Genomic DNA, 18,581 nt, shown 5'->3' on the forward strand with positions numbered 1-18,581 from the left:
AATATTAAAACACCAGTATTATTAGTGCATCTCCTGGTGGTTAACTTCCCCGGTCTTTAAAAACTAGTGACACCTCTGTTTCAGACTTCAATTGTGGGTTCTTGTGCGCACCACAGTTATGTACAATGCGATGCCAAAGTGAAACTTCAAATGCTGCCACTTATTTATTATATTTCACCTTTCTTTTATCACTTTGTACTTGTTCCAAAATGCTGGTGCATTGTGTGATTGCGTAAAGGTGAGCTTTGATGACGCTCAAAACCCAACCGTTTTGCATTTTGTGAATTGTGAATAGCAGCCATGAAAGAATAAAAAATATCAATCACAGGATAAGCTTTTGAGATTTTCCACAAGGCGTTGGCTCGTGTCGGAAGGAATTTTTCTCTATTCATTAAAAATAATGATTTCTCATGTCAGAGGTCAGATCTTAGCTTGTCATTCCAAAGACAAGTCCTGGAATGCCTGCTATGCTTAAAGGTGCAGAGAGGTCGATCCAAACCCTTGATTGATTCTTTTGGCTATGTACTGACTTTAAGTATTTATGAACTTTTGCTCGACTTGACTATCATTAACGCCAACAGATGTCTGGCAAATTGACAGACTACAAGGCAAACCAGAGAACAAAATACGACTACTAATCCATTAAAAATTTGATTTTCTGAAGCACATTTTGTGGAGTTTTGACTTTATTTATTTGAATAAAAGGTAGAATTAAATGGTCCCTCTAATTATAACAACATTGGCACCTATTTCATCATTCTGGACCTGTACAATTTTCACCAATTTTAGGCTTGTTTTCTAACCATTTTCAGCACAGTTTTGGAATTCTGACATTCTGACGTCACCTACAAAAGACTAGAAGAATTTTCATATTGCGTTAGTATGTGTTTTGGGAGCATCTTCACCCCGAATCTCGATGTTTTTGTGCACATTTTGGAGGAATGATCTGGCCAAACGCCAGAATTCGGGAGCTCCCTCGGCTCCAGACAATCCCTGCAGGAAAAACTGAGAAAAAAAGAGTAAACTCGGTGTCTAAAAAGAAGAAACAAAGAAGGTTAGCCGCTCATATTGTATTTTGTGTCCTCTGCTACTGATTATTCCCTCAAGATACTAGAGGAAATTCTGAAAGAGCATGGTGATCTGCGTCCGGTGCCTGGTCAGGATTGGCCTCTGTCCTAGGATCTGTCTCAGGATCGAAACAGTACGGTTAAATTTCGTGAGTGAGGGCTAACAATGGCGATCTTCAGCTCCGAATGAAAAACTCAAATCAGAGTCATCTTGCAAAGACGCCATGTTTGAGTTTTAGTAAAATTCAAACACATTATATTTCCATTTTCTTTCATGTTTATTTATTTATTTTTAATCATAATATCAACCATATCAGTTTTGAAGTCATCACAGACCAGGGCGACAAAAACCTACCATTAAGTGATGAAAATAAAAGCCTTTATACACGCCACAAGTGTCAAACTCGAGGCCCGGGGGCCAGATCTACTAGCCCTCCAGGTCATTTTATGTGGCCCGCCACTTCATTTATTTTGCCTGCTTAGTCATTCCGTGTGGTCTTTCAAATAATTTAAAGTGGTTATTTAATGAGGTCTGCAACATCATTTAGTGTGGACCGTTAGTTAAAGTGGTCTTGCACATTATTTAATGCAAAAAACGTATGGAAAGAACTTGGTATGGAAATGTCCTTTATCTGGACCTATAAGAAGTGGCGTGGCATGGTGGCAATACAGTCGTTCTAAAAAATAATGTGGTTCCAATCACAGGTCAAATGTTGAAATGTTCAAAATGTCCTACCTGCGTAGTTCTTCTCCCTGGCCCGCCTGGGCATCGTCCTCCATGCGAACATGGTAGGTGTTGAGTTTATGGCGAGGGATGTGAGTGAGAAGTTCCGAGAGGTCCAGCCTCCTTAGGAACTGCACGGGCTGAGGAAGAGCGGCATCGCCCACACTGCCCGAGGCAAGCCGGTGATGAAGCGGGAGGGTAAAGGCCATGGGCAGGGGTAGAACAGCTCCGGGGTCAAGCTGAGGAATACCGCCGGAGCCTCGGCTAAAGGCCCCTCCGACTAAAAGGTGCTTGCGCTGTGTGTCCATGTGGACCGCTGATTTGAGGAACTCTCCTAATTGACGGGATCCCCGAAAAGCTGGCCCACCGACACCAGGTCCGAGGACAGAGGTTGGCGAGAAGGAAAATCCGGATGGCGGCGATTGTCCTGGGGAGTCACATGGAGACCTATGAGGAGGTCCCAGAGGAAAGAGTCCCCCTGCTGCTCCTCTCTCAACAGAGTTCTGGCGCTCCATTGATTGTTTTCTCGGTAGCTCCTGACTCGAGGCTCTGTGTGCTGTTTTATGCGATCCCACCACCGGCTTATTTTTCCTGGGCTCCTCAAACAACCCATCCCCAGATCCAGAAGCCCCTCCACTGGCTCCTGTCCGCCCAGTGCTCCTCTCAGATGGCTTCTTCTTCCTCTCATCCTGCATGCGTTTCACCTGATACCAGTCGGTGTCTTTCTTCAGGTGACCCTGGCCGCAACGGCAGGAGCAGAACCTAAAAGCCAGGTCGTATCCTTTCTTGGTCCACATGTTCTGCCGACACTGCTTTTCGTTCCATGACCGTGCGCGGCCGATGCAGTTGAACTGCACCAGGATGGAGCTCTCCCACTCGTAGAAACACTGCAGATGCATCCAGTTGCCGTAGGGACAGAGCTCGTTGTTGCAAAGCACCCGCTGGTAGTCGTCCTTTTCCAGGTCGATGGGACGGCCCAGGCTGCAGCCCAGAGGGGTCGCACACTTGACCTCTGGATAACCAAAGACAAGGAAAGTTTATAATGTGGAATATGTATACAGTGACTAAGGATGATGTTTGAAACCGGTTCTCCCGATTGTTCGATAAGAAAAGAACCGATTCCATGGATTCAAATCCTGTTTTAAGAACCAGTTCCTGTTATCGAAGCAACTATACCGTATATGCGCAACCATAGGACGCACCGTATTAAAAGGCACCATGTCAGTTACAGCTGCTATTTCTGTATTTAACGCATAAATAAGGCGCAGACATGGTTAAACATAGGCTATCACGTGGCTTTTGGAACTCAGTGCACACACAACAACCTATCTGGATTCGATAAGATATTCAATAAGGAATCGGTTTGATGAGAGGATTCGATAATGGGCTCGAACTCGATCATTTCTTAACGAACATCATCCCTAACAGTGACTACTGTCAACTTCATTGAGGCTGCCCCTCAGAAGCAGTGGTTGCCCAGGGACCAATTCCAGAACCTGTAAAGCCATCTTGGTCAGGGGAACTGGCTACAAACGAACCTATGTTGCATGAATTTGGTTGCGAGGGAAAACAAAGTCTTTTGAGAAAATCCACACATGCAACTCCACACACAACGTCAGGACCTTGGTCGTGGGAACAGGCTGTTTTATATATCATGGACAGGCTAGGCTAGGTCATGGCTAATATGACGTCATCATATAAAGGGTGTCCAAAAAAATGTATCCACTTTTTAGCAGCTGATAACTCACTTGTTTGTTTATTCTTTGCAGATTGAACTCTTTGAACTGAATGATGGCAGCCAGACTAAACTTTGAAGAAAGGAAATTCATTCTAAAATGCTACTGGAAGTATACAAGCACAGTTGGAGTGCAAAGAAAATTTAGGAGGGAGTTTCAAAAAGAACCACCAACACCCGCACCGTAACTCAAATTAGAGATAAGTTTGAAGCTGATGGAACTGTTCAGGACGTACACAAGAAGCGTACAGGAAGACCACGTACATCGACAAGTCCCACAAAGGAAGAAAGAGTACTGGAAACGTTTCAGCGAAGTCCAAGGAAGTCTGTGCAGCCAAGTAGTCGTGAAGTAGGTTTCTTGGAATGGAACTTTTCCATTGACAACGTTTCATGATGCGATGAACAGATAATTTTGACATGCCTGCCTCACGACTACTTTGCCACACAGACTTTCTTGGACTTCGCTGAAACATTTCCAGTACTCTTTCTTCCTTTGTGGGGCTTGTCGATGTTCCTGATCTTCCGGAACGCTTCTTGTGGACGTTCTGAACAGTTCCATCAGCTTCAAACTTATCTTTAATTCGAGTTATGGTAACTCGTGTTGGTGGTTCTTTTTTTAAACTCCCTCCTAAATCGTCTTTCCACTTCAACTCTGTTTTCATACTTCCAATAGTATTTTAGAATGAATTTACTTTCTTCAAAGTTTAGTCTGGTTGCCATCATTCAGTTCAAAGGGTTCAATCTGCAAAGAAAAAACAAACAATTGAGTTGAGTTAATTGTGAGGCCCCTCATAATTTGCGAGGATTGAGATGTTCAATAAAAAAACACATCTTTAAAAAGATATCTTCATCAACAACTTTAACTGCAAAACAGAAAAGGATTTCCAAATATAACAAGAAGGATTTAAATAAAGATAAGACCAAGCAACCCAAGACTGTGACAAGCTGTGCCAACATTCAAGTCTGTGTGTGTAAAGATAGGAACACTCACTGTCTTTCTTCTGGCCGAAGATCCAGACCCACCAGTTGCGGATTTAAATTGATAAGAACTGAATAAATAAAAGCAAATTAAGCTTTTTATGTGCATGAAAAATCCAAGGGGAGGAAAGCATCTTCAGAAAAACTATGTTTGCAAACATGCAAAGCTAATCTTAATTATGTTTAAAGGCAGACAATTTACTCAGCTTTTTGTGGCCCAAGACATTATTCTTAGGTCTGTACTATAATTAATAATTGTATAAATTGGTAATCCAATTGAACTCTCCAAAGCTCCAAATGTCACAGGTTAGTTAAAAATATTGTGCTGTATTTAAGCACTCCTTTTCTCCTACCCATGTCCTTAACTTCCTCTCCGCTTACTGTAAACAAACATGGCGTCCATTGTTTGGGACTTATTCACTGTTTCAGAAGAATACATTTTGCATGGGATTTGCACCAAATCTTCTGCAAACATTCCACGGGGAGGAAAAAAAAAACATCCAACCTCAACAAATCACCTGAATCGCAAAAGTGCAAAGGAAAAGACATTTAAAAATGCGCGTTATAAATAAGTTGATCGGTTACTGGTATCGTTCTTGAGAAGCAGCAAGTTATCGGTATGGTTATGTTAGTTCATTTCCAACACACATACAATTACGACATAGGAAATCAATTTTTTTCAGTTTCTAGTTACAGTACTGTATGTCCGAAATGGAGTAGGAAGATGCAGATATTTTTTAATCCTCCATCTTACTCGATCTGTGATACAAATAGTGGATAAATGAACAAATCAGTTATTAAATTATTAAGTACAGTTCTCCTGAATAATTAGGTAAGTTATGATTCACATAATGAGATGAATAAGATGATACAGTATATTTTCAATAAGGTTCAAAATGTTTATCAGGATTCTTCTTCTTTGTAAACTGAATCATATTGGTACATTGTTTGACTTCTTTGCTAAATCCATCCCATAATTGATTATGATAAATGTGATGTTAGTACTTCAGTTGAGGAAAATGAGTACCGTATTTTTCGGAGTATAAATCGCTCCGGATTATAAATCGCACCTGGCGGAAATGCACAATAAAGAAGGAAAAAAACATATAAGTTGCACTGGAGTATAAGTCGCATTTTGGGGGGAAATTTATTTGATAAAACCTAACACCGAGAATAGACATTTGAAAGGTAATTTAAAATAAATAAAGAATAGTGAACAACAGGCTGAATAAGTGTACGTTATATGAGGCATAAATAACCAACTGAGAAGGTGCCTGGTATGTTAACGTAACATATTATGGTAAGAGTCATTCAAATAACTATAACATATAGAAAATGCTATACGTTTACCAAACAATCTGTCACTCCTAATCGCTAAATCCCATGAAATCTTATACGTCTAGTCTCTGACGTGAATGAGCTACGTATTAATCTCTGTTGCTTAAAGGCCTACTGAAACCCACTACTACCCACCACACAGTCTGATAGTTTATATATCAATGATGAAATATTAACATAGCAACGCATGCCAATACGGCCTTTTTAGTTGACTAAATTGCAATTTTAAATTTCCCGGGAGTTTCGTCATGAAAACGTTGTGTAATGATGAAGTGTACGCAAGACGTCACGGGTTTTTAGGAAGTATGAGCGCTGCACACACACACAGCTAAATGTCGTCTGCTTTAACGGCATAATTACACAGTATTTTGGAGATCTGTGTTGCTGAATCTTTTGCAATTTGTTCAATTCATATTGGAGAAGTCAAAGTAGCAAGATGGAGTTGGGAAGCTTTAGCCACACAAACACACGGTGATTCCTTGTTTAAAATTCCTGGAGGTGAAAATTTACTATGGATCACAGCGCGGTCATGCGAACATGAAACACGACGGGATGTCAACCAGCAGGTTTCGGTGAGAAAATTGTGGTTAAAAAGTCGCTTCGTACCAGAGAAAAGCTGAGCTTGCCCCGTCCATAGCTGCCGTCAACTCCCCTGAGACACTGTGCGTCAAGACACCCGTGGAGACACCCCTCCGGCTATCAGGTACTATTTAACTCACTAAAACACTAGCAACACAATGGAAAGATAAGGGATTTCCCAGAATTATCCTACTGAATGTGTCTAAAAACATCGGAATCTGTCCGATTGCAATCGCGTTTTTTTTTTGTTTTACTTTTTTTTTTCTTTCTTAGTCCGTCGCTATCAATATCCTCAAACACGAATCTTTCATCCTCGCTCAAATTAAAGGGGAAATTGTCGTTTTCTTGGTCCGAATAGCACTTTTTGTTGGAGGCTCCCATTATAAACAATGTGAATATGTGAGGAGCCATCACACGGGTGACGTCATCGTCTGCGACTTCCGGTAGAGGCAGGGCTTTTGTCTTAGCACCGAAAGTTGCAAACTTTCTCGTGGATGTTCTCTACTAAATCCTTTCAGCAAAAATATGGCAATATCACGAAATGATCAAGTATGACACATAAAATGGACCTACTATCCCCGTTTAAATAAGAAAATCTCATTTCCGTAGGCCTTTAAGTAACTTCTTACTAGAGTTGTACGGTATACTGGTATGAGTACAATACCGCGATACCAATAAATCATTTTTGGTACTATACTGCCTCTGAAAAGTACCAAACTAATGTAAAGTATCAAACAACAGAAAAATAATGGATTATTACATTTTAACAGAAGCGCAGATAGAACATGTTGAAAGAGAAAGTAAGCAAATATTAACAGTAAATGAACAAGTATATTGATAATTCATTTCCTACCACTTGTCCTTAATATTGACAAAATAATAGAATGATGAATGACACAATATGTTACTGCATAAGTCAGCAGCTTAATTAGGAACCTTTGTTTGCTTACTTACTACTAAAAGACAAGTTTTTGTTTTTTTTAAATAGTAAGTTTTATCATTTTATTTAAGGACAATCTTGCAATAAGAAACATATGTTTAATGTACCGTAAGAATTTTGTTAAAATAAAGCCAATTTTGTGGTCCCCTTTATTTAGAAAAGTACCGAAAAGTGCCAAAATAATTTGGTACCGGTACCAAAATCTTGGTACAACACTACTTCTTACTTCTTCTTGACAGTTGCATTATTGGATAATATTAAAGTTGGAAAAATATGCCATTTTATGGAGTACGTATTTTATTTACGTCAAAACGAAGAGAACGGATACCTTGGGTAGGCGAAATTAAGGTACTTTATTGACGCATTATTGAATTTATTTACTTTAACCTCAAAAAATGTTTGGAAGGTATTTATCGTTGCAATATTGGATAATATTGAAGTTGGAAAAATTTGCAAATTTATGCAGTATTTATTTTATTTATGTAAAAATGAAGAGAACGGATTCCTTGGGTAAGCGAAGATAGGGTACTTTATTGACCCATTTTTTACTTTAACCCCAAAAAATGTATCTAAAGTATTGACAGTTGCAATATTGAATAATATTAAAGTTGGAAAAATATGCAATATTATGCAGTACGTATTCTATTTATGTCAAAATGAAAAGAACGGATACCTAGGGTAAGCAAAGATAAGGTACCTTATTGACGCATTATTTACTTTATTTACTTTAATCCCAAAAAATGTTTGGAAAGTATCGACAGTTGCAGTTGCAGTATTGGATAATATTAAAGTCGGAATAATATGCAATTTTATGCTGTACATATTCCATTTATGTCAAAACGAAGAGAACAGATACCGTGGGTAAGCGAAGATAAGGTACTTTATTGATGCATTATTGACTTTAACCTCAAAAAATGTTTGCAAAGTATTGACGTTGCAATAGTGGATAAAATTAAAGTTGGAAAAATATACAATTTTTTGCAGTACGTATTTATTTATGTCAAAATTAAAAGAACGGATACCTAGGGTAAGCAAAGATACAGTACTTTATTGACGCATTATTGACTTTAACCCCAAAAAATGTTTGGAAACTATTGACGGTTGCAAAATTGTATAATATTCAAGTCGGAAAAATGTGCAATGTTATGCAGTACATATTTTAGTTATGTCAAAACGAAGACAACGGATACCTTGGATAAGCGAAGTTAAGGTACTTTATTGACACATTATTGACTTTACCTATTTTAACCTCAAAAAATGTTTGGAAGGTATATTGACGTTGCAATATTGGATAATACTCAACTTGGAAAAACATGCAACATTTTGCAATACCAATTTTATTTATGTCAAACAAAGACAACGCATATATATATATATATATATATATATAAGATAAGGTACTTTATTGACGCATTATTGACTTTAATCCCAAAAAATGTTTGGAAAGTATTGACTTTGCTATATTGAATAATATTAAAGTTGGAAAAATATGCCATTTTATGCAGTACGTATTTTATTTATGTCAAAACAAAGACAACGGATATTGTGGGTATGCAAAGATAAGGTACTTTATTGATGCATTATTGACTTTAACCCCAAAAAATGTTTGCAAAGTATTGACGTTGCAATAGTGGATAAAATTAAAGTTGAAAAATATAAAAATGTTTGCAATACGTATTTTATTTATGTCAAAACGAAGAGAACGCATGCCTTAGGTAAGCGCTAATAAGGTACTTTATTGATGCATTATTGAATTTAACCCCAAAAAATGTGTTGAAAGTAGGGGTGTAACGGTACGCAAAAATTTCCGTTCGGTACGTACCTCGGTTTAGAGGCCACGGTTCGGTTCATTTTTTGGGGTTATTTATTTACCAAAATTGTAAACAATGGCATAACATACATTTACACAGGGTCCATTGCCAGGGTTAATGTGGTCAACATATATAAAATAAAAACTAAATAAGATGAGGCTCAGAATGGTTCCTTAACAAAACTTTTTGTTACGCCTGTTCGGCATCGTGGTGCCGGGTTCGATTCCCTCGAGGATGCGTCGAAATTGAACACAGCAAAGGTAAGATAAACAGATTTATTTAAATAACAAAAAGAGCTATATAACAAAAATGCTGGAGCTAGTAGACTAAAACAAACAAAGGACGCTAGCATAAAAGCTAGGAATAGTAATAGACAAACTAAATCGGGCTCGAAAGAACACAAAAACAGAAAAACAAATCTTCAGTGTGAGAGCTGGAATAATACAAGGGCATAGCGTGAAAACTAGCGTGAATAAACATAGGAATGATCAGAGGAAATTAGTTGCGTGTAAGCAAACCAGAAAGGCAGACGTACCGTTGTGTGAAAACAAACTTGGATCCCAGACTGAACAACAAAAGATGCAGGCTTATATAAGGCAGGTGATTAGTGAGGACAGGTGTGCAGGGCCGTGAGAAACAGGTGAAATTGATAAGCTACCATGGTGACCGACTTAAACTGGAAATAATAGGATCAGATGGAGAGTGAAAATAAAAATGGCACGATAAACAACAATATGTGGAGGAGCCAAAAAGCGGATCTCAACACTTTTATCCATATAAAGTGCTTTTTTTGATTGATTGATTGAGACTTGTATTAGTAGATTGCACAGTACATATTCCGTACAATTGACCACTGAATGCAAACACCCCGATAAGTTTTTCAACTTGTTTAAGTCGGGGTCCACGTTCATCAACACCTCTACCCCAGCTTGGCTAACTTGGCTGCTATAAAAACATTTGTTATTGCTTCAGCCCTGCCTGGCTGGCCGAGGAGAGGCTGCTTGAATGCGGTGGTGACGCTTCAAAGGGGTTGGCATGTTTGACGTGTTGGCAGAAGCATACCCTACTGCTGCTGAACAATGTCGGCAAACCTCCGCCCTCCATTGTTGTATCGCGCAGACAAAGTGTTGCCCAACGGGAGATCTTAATGAGGCAGGAGGGTCTTCTAGCTCTGGCTTTTACATGTTGTCCTAGCCCGGTCGCTGCTAGCCTGCCTCGCTCTGCATTGTTTACACAACGTGTGGTGCGCTACCTAATATGTCCGTGTGGAAACTTGTTCGATACACCTCCTAACCGAACCGAAATCCCCGTACCGAAACGGTTCAATAGAAATACACGTACCGTTACACCACTAGTTGAATGTATTGACGGTTGCAAAATTGGATGATATAAAAGTCGGAAAAATATGCCATTTTATGCAGTACGTATTCTATTTATGTCAAAATGAAAAGAACGGACACCTAGGGTAAGCAAAGATAAGGTACTTTATTGACGCATTATTGACTTTTACACCCCAAAAAATTTGGAAAGTATTGACGGTTGCAATATTGGATAATATTCAAGTTGGAAAAATGTGCAATTTTATGCAGTACGTATTTTATTTATGTCAAAACAAAGAGAAGGGATACCTTGGGTAAGCGAAGTTAAGGTACTTTATTGACGCATTATTGACTTTACTTATTTTAACCTCAAAAAATGTTTGGAAGGTATTGACGTTGCAATATTGGATAATATTAAAGTTGGAAAAATGTGCAACTTTTTGCAATACCTATTTTATTTATGTCAAAACAAAGAGAACGCATACCTTAGGTAAGCGCAGATAAGGTACTTTATTGACGCATTATTGACTTTAACCCCAAAAAATGTTTGGAAAGTATTGATGTTGCAATATTCAATAGTATCAAAGTTGGAAAAATATGCCATTTTATGCAGTACGTATTTTATTTATGTCAAAACGAAGAGAAGGGATACCATGGGTGAGCGAAGTTAAGGTTTTTGCATTATTGACTTTAACCCCCAAAAATGTTTGGAAAGTATTGCAATATAGGATACAATTAAAGTTGGAAAAATCTAAACATTCTTGCAGTACGTATTTCATTTATGTCAAAACAAAGAAAACGCATCCCTTAGGTAAGCAAAGATTAGGTACTTTATTGACGCATTATTGACTTTAACCCCCAAAAATGTTTTGAAAGTATTGACGGTTGCAATATTGGATAATATTAAATTTGGAAAAATATGCAATTTTATGCAGTACGTATTTTATTTATGTTAAAACGAAGAGAACGGATAAGGTACTTTATTAATGCATATTAAAGGCCTACTGAAACCCACTACCACCGACCACGCAGTCTGATAGTTTATATATCAATGATGAAATATTAACATTGCAACACATACCAATACTACCTTTTTAGTTTACTAAATTTTTAGTTTACAAAATTGCAATTTTAAATTTCCCGCGGAGTTTCTTGTTGAAAACGTTGCGGAATGATGACACGTGTTTGTGACGTTATTGGTTGAAGCGGACATTTTAGCCCAGCAACCGTTACGGCTGAAAGTCGTCCCTTTTCATCGCATAATTTCACAGTATTTTGGACATCTGTGTTGCTGAATCTTTTGCAATTTGTTCAATTAATAATGGAGACTATAAAGAAGAATGCTGTTGGTGGAAAGCGGTGGATTGCAGCTGCCTTTAGCACCGGAACACAGTCAGTGTTTCTTTGTTTGTTGTGAAGCTTTAACACAGAGTGGTCAAGCGAACATGTTTCGTTAAGTCAACCAGCGAGTTTTTGGATGGGAAAATTGTGATATTAAGTTGTCTCTTACCGGAGACTTGAGACTTATGTGACTTCCTCCTGTAGCTGTCAAAAAGGCAGCTGTGATCTTGGGTCCTCCATTGGCTTCTCTGAGAGACACTGGCGTTCACCGCAGCCCTCCGACTTTCAGGCATGACTCTATAATCTCACTAAAACACTATAACACAATAAGCAGGTAAGGGATTTTCCAGAATTATCCTAGTTAATGTGTCTGATAACATCTGAATCGCTGACACTGCCGTCGCCTGGAGCCGTCGCTTTTTCTTTTTTTCTTTTTTAGTGCTTCACTCTAACTTTCCTCATCCACAAATCTTTCATCGTCGCTCAAATTAATGGGGAAATTGTCGCTTTCTCGGTCTGAATTGCACTTGCTGCTGGTGGCTATGATTAAATGATAAATGGGTTGTACTTGTATAGCGCTTTTCTACCTTCAAGGTACTCAAAGCGCTTTGACACTACTTCCACATTTACCCATTTACACACACACTCACACACTGATGGAGGGAGCTGCCATGCAAGGCGCTAACCAGCACCCATCAGGAGCAAGGGTGAAGTGTCTTGCTCAGGACACAACGGACGTGACGAGGTTGGTACTAGGTGGGGATTGAACCAGGGACCTTCGGTTTGCGCACAGCCACTCTTCCACTACGCCACACAGAAACAATGTGAGGAGCCCTACAACCAGCGACGTCACGCGCTCATCGTCTGCTACTTCTGGTACAGGCAAGGCTTTTTTATTAGCGACCAAAAGTTGCGAAATTTATCGTTGATGTTCTCTACTAAGTCTTTTCAGCAAAAATATGGCAATATCGTGAAATGATCAAGTATGACACAGAATGGACCTGCTATCCCCGTTTAAATAAGAAAATCTCTATTCAGTAGGCTTTTAATCCAGGCTTTTGCCGGCCACAAAAAAAGATGTGGTGGGCCAGATATGGCCTCCGCTCCTTGAGTTTGAGACCACCATTCCAAACTCAATTTGTATTATGGGCAATTTAATCCAATTAAAGCAATGTAGAACATGAACACTTGCACTGCATTATTGGGTTAAAATCGGGGTAAACAAATGTGTTGCAATCAAATACTTAAATACGAACGACATAAAAGTCCATTTCAAATAAGGCCTCCAATTGACGCCGAGCAGTGCGGCTCGCATTTGCAGATGCCGTATTTCCTTGAATTGCTGCAGGTCATATAGCAGTGGTTCTTTACCTTGTTGGAGGTACCGAACCCCGTTAGTTTCATATGCACAACCCTTCTTAGTAAAAATAAAATGTTATTTTTTTTCAGATTCAAGACAAAGTTATGTGTTTTTGGTAACACTTTAGTATGGAGAACATATTCTAAGTAACAATGACTTAATTTAGAGGTTTTTGGACACTAGGGGAACATATTCTAAGTAACAAAGACTTCATTTGGAGTTATTTGGTTAGGGTTAGAGGGTTAGGGTTATAATGAGGCCATGCCGAATAAGGTATTAATAAGTACTTAATAATGACAAGTTAAGAGCCAATACGTTACTAATTTGTATGTTAATAAGCAACTAATTAATGGTGAATATGTCCCCCCGTACTTACCATGTTTTTTACTGGTGCACAAAATGAACCGTGCAAGAACATCACCTTGTTCAAAGAACAAACCCGACACTAAATTCACACTAGACCGCATAAACTCACAACAAATTACACACCTGCAAATCAGTGTGACTTCTGCTGTTGTCGTATCCGTTATACGCCGATAGGGAGAAGTTTTAATTGAGACGATGAGTCGGGTGTGTTTTGACCTCTGCCGAACCCCCGAGGCCGACGGTCGAACCCAGGTTAAGAACCACTGTCATATAGTATGCGCCTGCATTCAATTACTGCCGGGTCAAACTCGCTTCCCAAAATAATTAGCGCATGCTTAGTATTACCGCCTGGTCAAACTCGTGACGTCACGAATGACACTTCACCTGTCATCATTTTCAAAATGGAGGAGGCTGATTTCAATACCGGTAATTTGAAATCGCATAAAGGGAAGAAGATTAAGAGCTATTCAGTAGGATTTAAGGTCCAAGCCATACTTGCCAACCTTCCCGGATTTTCCGGGAGACTCCCGAAATTCAGCGCCTCCCGGGACAAATTTTCTCCCGAAAATCTCCCGAAATTCAAGCGGAGCTGGAGGCCACGCCCCCCAACATTGAGTCAGACCTGACTCAATAGTGTGACCCTCTTAAACAGGACAATACTGCCATCTACTGTACATAGAATAGATTGTAAATATATTCTACATTTGTTCTGAAGCTGGTTATCGACTCCAACCCAATATATTACACTGTCGACGGGCAAAATGAAGAAATACGCTTGCATGTTCCAGAACGATTGGAAACAAGAATTTCAGTTAATTCAGGAGAGTTTGAAGGGGAAAGGGTATGTTGCCTGTACATTTTGTAGAACAGACTTCTCCATTGAACACGGTGGCCGAACGGATACTCAGCCATTAACGGTCAGCGAAGCACAAAGCGTCCGCAGCGCAGCATCGTTCACAACCCAGTATTATGGGCCACCTCGCAAAATGGAGACCCGATGGTGTATCTTATGCTGAGACAAAGATGGCTTTGCTGACAGCTGGAAGCAACATCCCGTTCTCATTTGCGGATGTCTACAACAAATCCGTGAAGGATGTTCCCGGATTCGGAGATCGCTCGCCAATACGCAAATGGCAGAACTAAGGTTACTCAAATAGTGAAAGGTAAGTGTTGTTGTTTTTTTTTACTAACCAGCAAGCACAGTACAGTTAGTAGAACAACTGTGTTTTTATTACTTTGTATTTGATAGGTGCCGTCGGAAATTTAACTATTTCTTTTATTTATATACATAAAAAAATATATATTATAATAATGGATTTGTTTTATATCCCACTTTTCTATTGTTAGATACTCAAAGCGCTCACAGAGAAGTGGGAACCCATCATTCATTCACACCTGGTGGTGGTAAGCTACATATGTAGCCACAACTGCCCTGGGGTAGACTGACGGAAGCGTGGCTGCCAGTTTGCGCCTACGGCCCCTCCGACCACCACCAATCATTCATTCATCATTCATTCACCAGTGTGAGCGGCACCGGGGGCAAGGGTGACGTGTCCTGCCCAAGGACACAATGGCAGCGATTTGGATGTCAATAGGTGGGAAGCGAACCTGCAACCCTCAGGTTTCTGGCATGGCCGCTCTATCCACTACGCCATGCCGCCCAGATATATATATATATATATATATATATATATATATATATATATATATATATATATATATATATATAGCTAGAATTCACTGAAAGTCAAGTATTTCATACATACATATCTATATATACAGTATGTATATATATATATGTGTGTGTGTGTGTGTGTGTGTGTGTGTGTGTGTGTGTGTGTGTGTGTGTGTGTGTGTGTGTGTGTGTGTGTGTGTATTTATATATATGTATATATATATACTGTATGTATAAATATATATATATATATACATATGAAATACTGGAGTTGGTGACTTATACGCCACCCCTCTTAACCACGCCCCCCACCCCCACCTCCCGAAATCGGAGGTCTCAAGGTTGGCAAGTATGGTCCAAGCTTACATCACACTCAAAATTTTACTACATACCTTTGGTAAGTGTCGGAGTGAGAAGAGGTTTTAAAATAATTAGCGCATGCTTACTTTTACCGTATGCCTTTGGTAAGCGCAGTAGTGCAAAGAGGTTTTAAATTAATTAGCTCCCCGGCGGCATTTCAAGGAAATACGGTACACTGCAAAATCCTATTTATATATATCCTATATATATATATATATATATATATATATATATATATGAAATACTCGAGTTGGTGAATTATATGCCACCCCTCTTAACCACGCCCCCGACCACGCCCCCCACCTCCCGAAATCGGAGGTCTCAAGGTTGGCAAGTATGGTCCAAGCTTACATCACACTCAAATTTTTACTGCATACCTTTGGTAAGTGCCGTAGTGAGAAGAGGTTTTAAAATAATTAGCGCATGCTTACTTTTACCGCATGCCTTTGGTAAGCGCAGGAGTGAGAAGAGGTTCTAAATTAATTAGCGCCCGGGCGGCAATTTAAGGAAATACGTACTCTGCAAAATCCTTAAAAGCCATCATTTCGGATGGAAGCTCCGAAGGCTTAGCAATGCGTGCAGGTATGTAGGAGCGTGGCAGCCCAAGCAAGAACGTGAAGGCGGCATCACCAAACTCCTCCATCCGTGTCCCGGTTCCTCTCTTACCATTTGACCGCTCGTTCCCGGGCGCAGTAGCAACAGCAGCGGCGGCGGCGACGGCGGCAGCGGCGGCGGTGATAGTGACAGCAGCAGTCGCGGCCGCGCCTCCTGTTGCGGCCGCACAGGCTCCATTTTCCTGCTCATCTCCGCTACTGTTGGTGCGTTTGCTCTTCTTCCCCTTGTTGCTCTTCTGGTTGGGCATGTTCTGCTGGCCTTTCACACGGTTCTACTGTTAATGTTAAAGCGCTTATGACCAACGACTGCTGGCAACGTAGTCGGACATTTCTGTGGACTCCATTTCGGCGAGGCTAATTATTCGCTGTTGTTGTTGTTGTTATTCGCCCTCCCGACATGAGCACGACGGGCTGCCCAGTTCTGACACTTATTAAGCTGCTATAACCTTTTAGGAGAGAAGGCGTGTCCCTCTCTTGTTTTCATTCCTGCTCTGTCTTCTTCTACCACCCCGTGACGTCACAGGAACCCCGGCATTGGCCGACGGCGACATGCGCCGCGTTCATGTGTCCTGGGAAAGCTGGGGTTTCATCGCTTTTTAAAACCGCACGCGTGTACTTCACTGGCATTATGTTGATGTTGTCTTTAACCTTCGTCTTGTGTTAGGGTCGGCACCGACCCGTTTTAGTTTTTAAAGGCATAAAAACACCACATACATTTATTTTTTTGCATCAAAGCTTTTTGACTTTGTCAGGAACCTCTTTGTCAACAAAATAAAACATTTTAATTTTTTTCACTAAATTATAAAATGCTCTGGTAGAAATTATGCCCTTGGTGTTGTTAGGGTCGGTTTCGACCCGGCTATAAAAATAAGATGATAAAGCAATGATAAGAGCCAAAACTGAACACACTGACAGCCAGCTCCTCTCCCAATCATGTGAGCTTTAGTGGATTCTCATTTTACCTTGTTATCCTGTACAAAAACAAACAAAAGACGGACACTAAAAGTGTCACTTTTTGCCACTCTGATTTTGTTTTTTTATTAGTTTTGGAACTAGTAATCTATTTCTCTTGGTTTCATTTGCTTGATTGGTTGTTTGTTTGATGTTGGATTTCTGTTGCTGAAGAAAATACTTTTTAGCCTTTTTCTTGAAGTAAATATATATGGGTCGAAATTGACCCGTAACACCATAGATGTTACTATAGTTAAAATTCTTAAAATGAAAAAATAAACAAAACACATTTATTTAAGAGATGTGTTCTAATACCCCTTAGTAATAGTTAGGTAACACAACAACCTTTTTTTATTTATATGATTCTCTTGAGGTTCGTTTTACCATTTTTAAAAATTGAAATCGAGGGGTATACTGACAAAATGAGGCCCAATAGCCCAAACCCAAAATATTAAAACCAATATTTTCAAGGATAAGGAAGCCTAAGAAGGTAACCAAGAGATGAGAAACAAATTGGATGATAGATAATTGTTTTTAGTGTATTTTACAGCTGATTTAAAACATGGGTCAAAACCGACCCGTTAACATAAGAGATGGTAACAGAAAGCTAACACAAGAGGAAGGTTAAAGGCCTACTGAAATGAGATTTTCTTATTTAAACGGGGATAGCAGGTCCATTCTATGTGTCATACTTGATCATTTCGCGATATTGCCATATTTTTGCTGAAAGGATTTAGTAGAGAACATCGACGATAAAGTTCGCAACTTTTGGTCGCTAATAGAAAAGCCCTGCCTTTACCGGAAGTATGTGCGAGTGACGTCACGAGTTGCAGGGATCCACACATATTCCCATTGTTTTTAATGGGAGCTGTCACGCCAAATTTCTTCCCCCCTACAAAAACCTTCCCCCCCATTTACTTCCGGAATACAGACGTTTTGTTAACGCTATATTATAAAAATATAACGCTATATTATAAAAATATAACGCTATATTATAAAAATATAACGCTATATTATAAAAATACAGACGTTTTGTTAACGCTATATAAAGAAAAATAAAAAAAACTATTTACAAAAACAAGCTATGGGATGACATAAGAGGAAACATAAGGAAACCTGACCCCGGAAGTAAATGCGTCATCCCATAGCATGTGTTTGTAAAAAAAAAATTGAATTTTTAAATTTTTTTTTTTAATAATATAGCGTTAACAAAACGTCTATATTTTTATAATATAGCATTAACAAAACGTCTGTATTAATCATGACCCCGGAAGTAAATGGAGGGGGGGGGGGGTGTAGGGGGGAAGAAATTTGGCGTGACAGAGCCACTAGCAGTAAGAGCAATTCGGACCGAGAAAGCGACAATTTCCCCATTAATTTGAGCGAGCATGAAAGATTCGTGGATTAGGATATTGATAGTGAA

General features: G+C 39.5%; 1 protein-coding gene across 3 annotated transcripts in view; it reads right to left on the reverse strand.

The window, feature by feature from the left end:
• Positions 1–16,728, reverse strand: part of heca (hdc homolog, cell cycle regulator) — a 28,865-nt gene extending 12,137 nt beyond the window's left edge. The window contains exons 1-2 of one of the 3 annotated variants that reach the window (XM_061886356.1): positions 16,260–16,727; positions 1,804–2,803 (exon numbers count right to left, since the gene is read on the reverse strand). In XM_061886356.1, the coding sequence (XP_061742340.1) occupies positions 1,804–2,803; positions 16,260–16,455 (1,196 nt within the window). In that variant the 5' untranslated portion in view covers positions 16,456–16,727. Of the gene's footprint in view, positions 1–1,803; positions 2,804–12,001; positions 12,185–16,259 lie in introns of those variants that run through there. The other 2 variants (XM_061886357.1, XM_061886358.1) reach the window with 2 other exon arrangements.
• Positions 16,729–18,581: the final 1,853 nt, after the last annotated feature.

Source organism: Nerophis ophidion, linkage group LG24 (genome assembly GCF_033978795.1).
Source record: "Nerophis ophidion isolate RoL-2023_Sa linkage group LG24, RoL_Noph_v1.0, whole genome shotgun sequence".
NCBI lineage: Eukaryota > Metazoa > Chordata > Actinopteri > Syngnathiformes > Syngnathidae > Nerophis > Nerophis ophidion.